Below are 10,019 nucleotides of genomic sequence, written 5' to 3' on the forward strand. Positions count from 1 at the left end.
AAGAGAAAAAAAAAATCATCACTCACGCAAACCATTTCATAATATATATCAACGCATTTGTGATCAGTTTATGCATCATCTATCTTGGGGGTTTATATCATGGCACAAATCTGGCCCGTCGCTGGTACACGGTAAAGCCACAAATTTGCCCCGTCGCTGCTACCAGGTTAACGTTTCCTGCTGTAGTATAAGTGATCTCTCCTTGTACGGCACACCAGCATGCCTCACACAACCCTCTGCCATTAGCTTGTTTAGTAGCTCCAGGGATGAACACCTTGCCCTTCTACATGAGCATCTACGTAACATCTGACAATTTATGGCACGAAAGTATTTAATTCCTCCATTACTTACCATTATTGCAGCCCATGAAGAGAACATTTTTTACGGGTCCTTGAGTTTTTCTACAATGGTCATATGCTTTTATATATTGCTTTTATATATTGATTGATTGATAGTTTATTGTTGCAAGTATACAAGAGGAGAAGAGAGGAACCTGCCATCCCAACCTAGTGTGATAGTAAAACTGTTGACAATTCAATAATATTAAGGCGAATAATGGAGTAATTTTGCAAAGCTTCATATATGCCCAATGCACTCGGAAAATAAGCTTATGGAAGTGTATGATAACTGCATAAAATTAAGGAACGATTGAAATATTCCTGTAGTGTGATGCCAAGAAAATGTTAAAGTAAAAACATGTATGAACTAATATCAGAGTCGAGCAAAAGAGGCAAGCTATTTATTTATTTATTTATTTTTTTTTTTTTTTGCAGCAGAGGAAACAAATGTGAAAAAAAAGCCCGCTACTCACTGCTTCTATTTAGTACCTACATACGTTTGTACTTTAATATTACTGTCTGATTTTCTTAGCATCACAGTAATTACTAAACTCTTGACGTACGAGTAGTAAAGCATATATTTTGGTGGCGTATGTGACGTGGTTTTCAAGTCATGCACAGTAAACAAATGAAGAAAAAAATGGAGGTAGTTTCTTTCTCTGCATATCCTTTTCCATTTTCATGCGAGGTCAATGTTCCTGGCAGCTCTCCTCCACCCAGCCCAATCACACACAATGTTCTCTGACAGATTTTTTATAACTCAAATCTACGTAATCCATCCACCTTAGCTCTGGTCTTCCTCCCCTTCTCCTCCCTGCCCTGTACCTCCCTGTACTCTCCTCCCTACATTGTCTCTTCATCAGGTTGTCATATCAAGGAGTCATTTTTTCCTTACCTTCTTTGGTATCTCCATTACCTTCGTTGTTCCGCTCATGGTCCATTCCTAATTCCGTACATTTTTGTTATACTACACCTCCATCTAAATATCTCCATCTCAGCGACGTCCAACTTATTTTATTGTCTTGCACTTTCTTCACTGGCAAAAAGAGGCAGTTTCGAAGGTTTGACAAGAGTTTTTTTTTTTTTTTTATCCACCGTGTTCCATAATGAGTGGCAGTGTATAAAACTTACAGTAGTTATTACAAAATCGAACATGCCCTATGGAGATTGAAATCGATCTTTTATATTTTAATAACCCTTGTGGATAAACTGTAAAAACATGCAGTTATGATTTACTTTTCTTAAAAAAAAACAAAAAAAAACATACTGGGGTGATGGAGCCAATAAAGATTCTGTACTGAAAAGAAACGGTTGCCAATGGTGTGTCGCCTGAGGTAACGGAACACAACAGAAACACTCGCCAGCCCGCACACCGGCCGGGGCGTGGCAGGGCACGTGTGTAGTACACCTGTGCCGCGACGAGGCTGTCAGCTGCTGCACCTCCGGCCCGCGAGCCAGTCAGGTGCATCCTCTGCTGCCTGACAGTCTGTGACATGGTTTGGGCGATGTATGTGACGAGAGGCCACTAGAACATTGAGTATTAAAACATTTTATCAACTATTTGTACTTCTTGATCTCCATAACGAGACCATTACAGGGTAAAAAGAATGCACTCGCGATGAGTAAGTCAGCGCAGTTTTCTCACACGTAAGCTGTTCATTCATCACTAGGCCATGCGTTACGCTGCCTCACGGAGCTCGAGGTGGAACCACAAAACCCTCACACACCCGTCAACAGTCGATGCTTCCAGAATCACCCGGAGTGCCCTGCTGGTAGGTCACTAAGTCTGGCACAGTGGGGCTGCCTCAGCCGCTACGCGTGCGACACTGCGCGGTCACTCGGCGTGTCGGGAGTGAAGGCGTCGTTGGTGTGGTGGTGGGCAGCTCCTTTGTCGGGGCAGGCCGGGGCTGGGTAGGCGGGGGGCCCGATGAAGGAAAGGATGACAGGCAGGAGGACAAGGCCGTAGTAGAGGCCAAAAGCACTGGCCGCCGTGAACACCTTGAAGAAGGTGATGAACACGTGGGAGGTGGAGGCAACGAGCACCACGAAGGACAGCATGGTGGAGAGGCCGCCCAGCAGCACCGCCGGACCCACACCCTCCAGGGCTGCTCGCGCCCGTGCCTTGCGGCCGCCAGCCTGGCGCGCCGCCAGGAAGGCGTGGGCCACGTGCGCTGCATAATCGACGCTGAGGCCAATGGAGAGCACGATAGCGATGCAGGAGACGGTGTCGATGGTGAGACCCCACGCCCACATGACGCCCGTCACGCCGGTCACGGTGGCGGCCACGGCGGCCAGCACCAGCAGGGCGGCGGGGGCCGAGGCCAGCAGCACCAGCGTCACCACGCCCACCACCACGCCCGCCGCCAGCACGTTGCGCAGTAGCTCGGTGCCCACCACCTGGTTGGTCTCCCAGATGCAGTAGGCCTGTGCCCACGCCGCGCGGTAGCCGCCAACGGGCACGGCCGACACCAGGGACTGGATGGTGCTGAGCGCCGCCGCCTGGGCTGCCGGAGACTGAGCCGGCCGGTGGGTGATACCGATCCTGAAAGAGATGATGGGCGGGGCGGGGCGGCGGCAGTCCAGAGCTCCGTCAATAGTAAAGTCCTGGCGGTAGGATGCGCCGGAGGAGGACTGAAGGAAGAGTGAGAGGGTGTCCTGCAGGACGGCGTAGGTGAGGGTGGTGTTGTCAAACTTGGACTGCATGGCCATGTAATCCATGAGGGTTGTAAACCAAGCGTTCACCTCCGTCACCACTTGGCTCTCCACCAGGGCGTCCACGAAGCGGTTCAGCTCCGGCAAGTCCTCCGGCAGACTGACGTTGGCGAAGTAGACGTAACCCTGCTCACCGGCCTCAGGGAAGTGGAGGCCGGTGACGCGAAAAGTGTCATAGAGGTACGATGAGCTAGGGATGAACCAAGACGGGTCAAACTCCTGATGTAGGTTGGTGGAGGCCCAGGCAGAGCAGGCCAGCAAGCCGCCTGAGAAGAACAGCACAAACACGCGGCATGGAGTGCTGAGCAACAGGCGGCTCCACTGCCTGAAGGTGGCGGCCAGCAGGTCCCACTGGCTGCAGGGGCGTGGTGACCAGTCATGGTGAGTGACGCACCACAGCAGACCATTCTTGTTGGCCTCAAGCCGCTGCTCATCCTTCACTAGCCACGCCAGGAAAAATGTGGCCTGCATCACGTACACTGACAGGATGCCCACCGAGGCATACAGGCAAAAGGAGCGAAGGGCAGGCAAGGCCGTGGTGGCACCCACTGCGAAGGCGGTGACATCTGTGAGGGAGGTGACGGTGATGGCCACGCCGGCGTGACGCATGGCGCGGCCCGCTCGTCGAGACAAGTCCTTGCCGCCCTCCGCCTCCCACGCTGCCATGATGACGAACATGTCATCCACGCCAAGGCCCAGTAGTAGGATGGGAAGGATGGAGTTCACGGGGCAGTAGGGCACCCCAAGCAGGGAGCAAAGGCCGTAAGAGATGACGACGGCCTGGTACACGCTCAGCAGCCCCAGGCCGGCGAGAAGCGGCCGCTGCTGCACGAGGTTCCTGCGACCCAGCGTGCCGTTCACGAACACACTCATGGCCACCATGCCCACCACCAGCCACTTCACGTCGCCCCAAATGTTGTCATCACTCACCTTACCGAAGCTGCTGGCGGCCTGGGCGAACACCCTCACACCGGCGGGGAGGCGTGCGGAGGTGTTCAGCACCGTCTCCACCCACGCCTGCTCCCACGCGAACCCCGCCGCGTCAACCAGTTCGCCGTTACCCTGGTCCACCACCACCTCCCCCGCTGCCACCGCCGCCTGGTCCAACGCGCTCACCCACACCTGCGTGGCGGCGGCGGCGGCTACTACATGACCCGAGGCGTTGCGAGTGACGCTGCCGAGGTAGCGGGTCACGTTGAACTGGTAGCCGAACACCAGGCTCAGGTGCGCCGCGTTCACGTCATCGATCACCTGCTGGTCCGTGAGGGCCATGATGGCCTCCTCGTCGTGGCCCCACACCTCCAGTAGCCCCGTCTCCAGGCACGCCTTGGGCAGCATACTCAGTGAGTCACAGTACTGCTCCCGCGGCAGACTCAGGCTCAGGTCCTCCCTAGGCACGGGCACCCCAACCTGCCCGGCCTGCCGCCGCCGCCGCCTGCCGCCCAGCACGCCGTAGTCGAAGTCCTCGTAGTCATAGTCATCGGGGGCAGGATCAGAGCCGGGCATGGTGGGCACGCGGGCACATAGCTGCGGCCAGGTGGTGTGGTTGGGTCCCGCGGTGACTACGGACACACGGACGTGGAGGCGCCACATCTCCTGCACCACCTCCGCCTCCAGCACGTTATCGGCCTCCCACACGGCCAGGTGGCGGCGGTAGTTCGAGGGGAAGTTGTGCACCTGCCAGTCCAACACCTGAACGGGGCACACACATACACCTGTTAGTTTGTGTGTGTGTGTGTGTGGGGGGGGGGGGGGGGGGGGCAATATTTCTCACATGAACTAACCGATAAAAAGACAAAAGGAAAGTAAAAGTATAAGAAACATTGGCCAGAAATTTATCTCTTGAGGCAGTACCTTGATGAACTCAGACTCCTGAGGCAGCCACAGCCTGAAGGGCCGCAGCTCCTTGGTGAAGAAGAGAAAGCCGGCGGCGCTGAGGAAGGTGAGGGCCAGGCAGCAGAGGACCACCACCCCGGGCCACGCCGCCACCCGCCGCCCGTGCTGCTCGAAGAAGTCCTCCAGGCTCAGGGTGAGGCTGCCGCTGACCCGGGACAGACACCCACTGCAACACACACACACACACACACACACTGATGTCTCACTGCACACGTATATGCTGGACAGTGGATACACTCCACACGTGCACATTGTAATGGTAATTTGTCAAACTTTAATACCTACGGACAGTGTACAAAGCCACCTGCAAATTGAAACCCAAATCCATTAAGAAGTTTGGGAACCAATACTATAAATACTCATTCCTATTAGCCTGAACTTCACACATACACACATGCACGCACACATCCACTCACCACACCCAAACAGCACCTCGGGTGTGGCCCCCTCGGACCTCCTACCCAATCTTGCTCCTACCTTTAGCATAGCCTACTGTCGTATGGCAAGCTTCTATGGCAGGGTAGTGACTCTGCCTAACCCTCCACTTGGCAACTTTGCAAAAGCAGCATTGGACTTTATGTAATTTATACACTCAGTTTTTATTCTCAATAAAAATCATTCATAAAGCCGAAGATCTCCCTCGCTTTACGATGGTTCGTTGTGGTTCGTTTATTAATGTTATTTTGCTCCAACGATCGTCATGTTTTCAGTACACTTCAGTACTACCTGTAAGTCGCTTTACGATCCATATGGCTCACTTTTACGATAAGCTCCGTGAACCTTCATCCTCTGAGACTTACTACTCCTCAACACAAAAAGAAAGGAAAGATGAACCCCTCCCCCCCCCACACACACACACACACCACACACCTTTCTCCACAAAGGGATAGATACATACATGTGTAATGCTGACTTGCCTGATGGGCGAGCCTCCCATAAACCAGTTAGCCAGGGGAGTACCTCTTTGGCCGACTGGTAAAGGAGTGGCTCTCCTGTTACGCTGGTCGCGGGTTCGATCCCCGGCGCCGGCAAACCTTTCCTTGTCTGGATTAATTTCTCGTGTGTTTCGTTACCCGCAGAGGACGTGTGTGAGTGTAGTAAAGAGAAAATTCTGGCATTTCAATGGTGGCAGCGGTTGGATCCTCTCCTGTGGTTCTGTTGTGTCTCCCAAGTGGGTAACAGGTAGAGTAATGGCCCATGCTCTCCGAAGTTCATAGAAAATGGAAACTCAACACACTGAAATTAATCTAAATGGGAATGGGGAGACGTGTAATGCTGACTTGCCTGATGGGCGAGCCTCCCATAACCCACTTAGCCAGGGGAGTACCTCTTTGGCCGACTGGTATGGGAGTGGCTCTCCCGTTACGCTGGTCGCGGGTTCGATCCCCGGCGCCGGCAAACCTTTCATGGTCTGGATTAATTTCTCGTGTGTTTCGTTACACGCAGAGGACGTGTGTGAGTGTAGTAAAGAGAAAAATTCTGGCATTTCACATGGAGGTGGAACTCTACCTCCATGGATAGGTAGGTAGACAGAACAAATAGAAACATGGATTGACATAAACAGGGAGAGAGAGAGAATTGGGTCCTTCACTGATAATCACCTGCCATCTGGTGGCCCTGGTGGTACTACCAAAATATAATTGTATGCGGCGTGCGTCCAAATAATTTTTCTTACTAACTTTTTGCTATTATCTAGAAATCACATATTTTTCTCATAGCTACGGCATAGAGACACTTGACTGACTATAGAAGTAGTTAAGAAACGAGGAAATGCAAGAAATAGGAAATTCAAATATATTTTTCCCACTTAAAGAATCGTCACATGCTCTATGTTGTACCTTTAGAGCTCCATAAAGTGAATGTAATATTATAAGATGCTAAAGATGTATGTATTATGATTTAAATTATAAATATGAAATAAGTATAATACTTGCTGCCGGCGGCGTACGATATGATTAGCAGCAGTGTAAACAACCTCCCGCGCTCTGATTGGAGGGACAGAGGAAGGCATCGTGTTGAGGCAGCGGCGTGCCAGCCGGAGGCATGTTGAGTGGCAAAATTTTCAACACTACCTTCCACGATTACTATAGTCTGGCTCGGCTAAACGTGCGGGTCAATGGGCCATGTGAGGAATAATCCAAGAGTACAGCGTGCCACGTTTTTAACCCCACGTTGGTTCTCTCTCTCTCTCTCTCTCTCTCTCTCTCTCTCTCTCTCTCTCTCTCTCTCTCTCGAAAAACCCGAAAAAAAAAAAACGACTCTCAGCCACGTCCTTCCACCCCGCCCGTGTAAATAGACACCATACACCACAACAGACTCGTAACATTGAACCCTCCAGTACCACCACCTCTATTACCAAGCTTCAAGATAACCTAAGAGTCCTTAGTTTCAATGCGCGTAGCCTAAGAAACAAGTTTGATGAACTGCGATGTCTTGCTCTGACAGAAAACTTTGACGTAATTGCTATAACCGAAACATTTATCGACACCACTAATATTGATTTAAGTTCCGAATACAACATAGATGGCTACAGATTCTTCAACAATGATCGTGTAAACCGTAGAGGGGGTGGTGTCGCCCTTTTTGTCAAAAGCTACTTGCAACCCACTGACAAAACACCAAGAAACAGTAACGTTGAACATTTGTGCGTGCGAGTAAACACTGCAAAAGTCAATTTAAATATATCTGTCACTTACAGGCCTCCGGGGCAATCACTTGATGCCGATCTTGAAATGTACAGCGTCTTTAGGCAATAACTTAATAACAGCGACTCTCTGATACTAGGAGACTTTAACCCCCCCATATCGACTGGGCGACACTGTCGGGTACAGAAGGTGAGTCCCATAGAATGATCGAATTTCTAGAGGAAAATTATCTAAGCCAAATGGTTTCTGAACCAACTCGACAAAATAACATACTTGACCTTGTTATAGCGACCCAAGATAACCTAGTCAGTAATGTCACGGTAGGAGAACACCTCGGTTCCTGCGATCATAAACTAGTGCGCGTTGACATTAGAGCTCAAACATCGGTGACTGAAAATAAAGTAAAGGTGCCCAATTTCAAAAGAGCCAACTTCGTAGAAATCCGACGAAAACTAATAGATATGCAACTATCAGATGACGGCAATGTAGAGGACGCATGGCTAGGCTTTTAAAGATCACTTACTCACTCAGCAGGACACATTTGTCCCCTTGTGCGAGAAGCGAATTAATACTAATAAAAGTCCACCTTGGTTTAATAGCGAAATTAAACACTCAGTCAAGGAGAGAAAATTGTCTTACAGGTTAAAGAAAGAGCAAAGCACGCCCGAAAACATTAGACTTTACAATGATGCCAGGCGACGAGTAAACAGATTAGTGCGTCAGGCAAAGCGTAGATATGAAGAAAATATTGCAGCCAACTGTAAAAATAATCCGAAATCCTTCTTCAGTTACATAAACAACAGAAAGGCGATCAGAAGTGGAATTGGACCTTTAACAAACAGCGACGGTGCACTAGTGACTGACAGCCAACACGTTGCAAACCTATTAAAGAATTACTTTTCCTCGGTGTTTAATAATAACAGTCCTCCCACCACCACCACCAACACCAGTACTAATGTAAATCCCGAGCATGCATTGTCTAACTTTGAAATAAAACCCGATGAAGTCCTCAAAGCCCTCAAATCACTTAAAACAAATAAAAGTCCTGGACCTGACAAAGTATATCCAACTCTGCTGAAAGAAACAAAGAGCGAAATACTCTCCTCCCTCACAACCGTATTCAATATGTCCTTGCAACAAGGCATCGTCCCTTCAGAGTGGAAAAGGCTAACGTGACACCGATTTTAAGAAAGGAGACAAAAAAGTACCAGGTAATTACAGGCCCATTAGTCTAACTTCGGTTGTAGGTAAGCTACTTGAGAGCATAATTAGAGACAAAATTGTGAATTACCTTGAAAGCCACTCATTAATTGGGGACTCACAACATGGTTTCCGAAACAAAGATCCTGCCTATCAAACCTATTAACCTTTATAACGACCTCTTCACTGTTTATGACGTAACCAAATCACTGGACGTAGTCTATCTTGATTTCAGAAAGCGTTTGATAAAGTCCCGCATCATAAATTACTTTACAAATTAAAGCAAATAGGTATTGACGGTCAAGTAAACCAATGGATCGCGAATTGGTTGAGCAACAGACAACAAAGAGTGGTGATTGACGGATTTAACTCAGAGTGGGCTGTCATTAGTGGCGTCCCTCAGGGCTCGGTTCTTGGCCCAGTGCTCTTCATTATTTACATCAACGACGTGGATGTTGGACTCAATAACCGCATCAGTAAATTTGCAGACGACACAAAGATTGGTAACTCGGTTCTCACTGACGAAGACAGGCAAAGCCTCCAAGAGGATTTGCACAAAATTTCAGCTTGGTCGGATAGAAGGGAGATGCCCTTTAACGTAGACAAGTGCCAGGTCCTTCAAGTTGGAACGAGGAATAAGAAGTTCGATTACGAAATGCGCGGCGTTAAACTCAAAAGCGTTCAATGCGTCAAGGACTTGGGGGTCAAAATCGCGTCAAACCTCAAATTCTCACAGCAATGCATCGATGCAGCAAATAAAGCGAACAGAATGTTGGGCTTCATTAAAAGGAACTTTTTATTCAAGAATAAAGATGTAATACTCCCGCTCTACAACAGTTTAGTCAGACCCCACTTGGAATATGCGGTGCAGTTTTGGTCTCCCCACCATGCAAAGGATATAGCTAAATTAGAAGATGTTCAGCGTCGGGCAACGAAAATGATCCCTTCCTTGCGCAACAAATCCTACGAAGAAAGGCTTTCTACCCTTAACATGTTCTCTCTTGAGAAACGTCGCCTCCGAGGAAAACTGATCGAGTGTTTCAAAATACTTAATGGTTTCACGAATATAGACAGATCAACATTGTTTCTGATCGATGACACTTTGCGCACGAGGAACAATGGCGTAGAACTCAGATGTAGACAAGTAAATTCAGACTGCACCAAATTTTTCTTCACCAACGTTGTAGTGCGAGAATGGAATAAGCTTCCACCATCAGTGGTCCAGTGC

At 49.2% G+C, this 10,019-nt stretch overlaps 1 protein-coding gene across 4 annotated transcripts in view; it reads right to left on the bottom strand.

Moving 5' to 3' along the window:
• Window positions 1-1,075: 1,075 nt before the first annotated feature.
• LOC127005590 (patched domain-containing protein 3-like) overlaps window positions 1,076-10,019 on the bottom strand; it is a 65,167-nt gene continuing 56,223 nt past the window's right edge. For all 4 annotated transcript variants that reach the window (XM_050874532.1, XM_050874531.1, XM_050874530.1 and 1 more), the window contains 2 exons: window positions 4,905-5,112; window positions 1,076-4,742 (listed from right to left, as the gene is read on the bottom strand). In XM_050874532.1, the coding sequence (XP_050730489.1) occupies window positions 2,151-4,742; window positions 4,905-5,112 (2,800 nt within the window). In that variant the 3' untranslated portion in view covers window positions 1,076-2,150. The remainder of the gene's footprint in view (window positions 4,743-4,904; window positions 5,113-10,019) is intronic.

Source organism: Eriocheir sinensis, chromosome 30 (genome assembly GCF_024679095.1).
Source record: "Eriocheir sinensis breed Jianghai 21 chromosome 30, ASM2467909v1, whole genome shotgun sequence".
Taxonomy (NCBI): Eukaryota; Metazoa; Arthropoda; class Malacostraca; order Decapoda; family Varunidae; genus Eriocheir; species Eriocheir sinensis.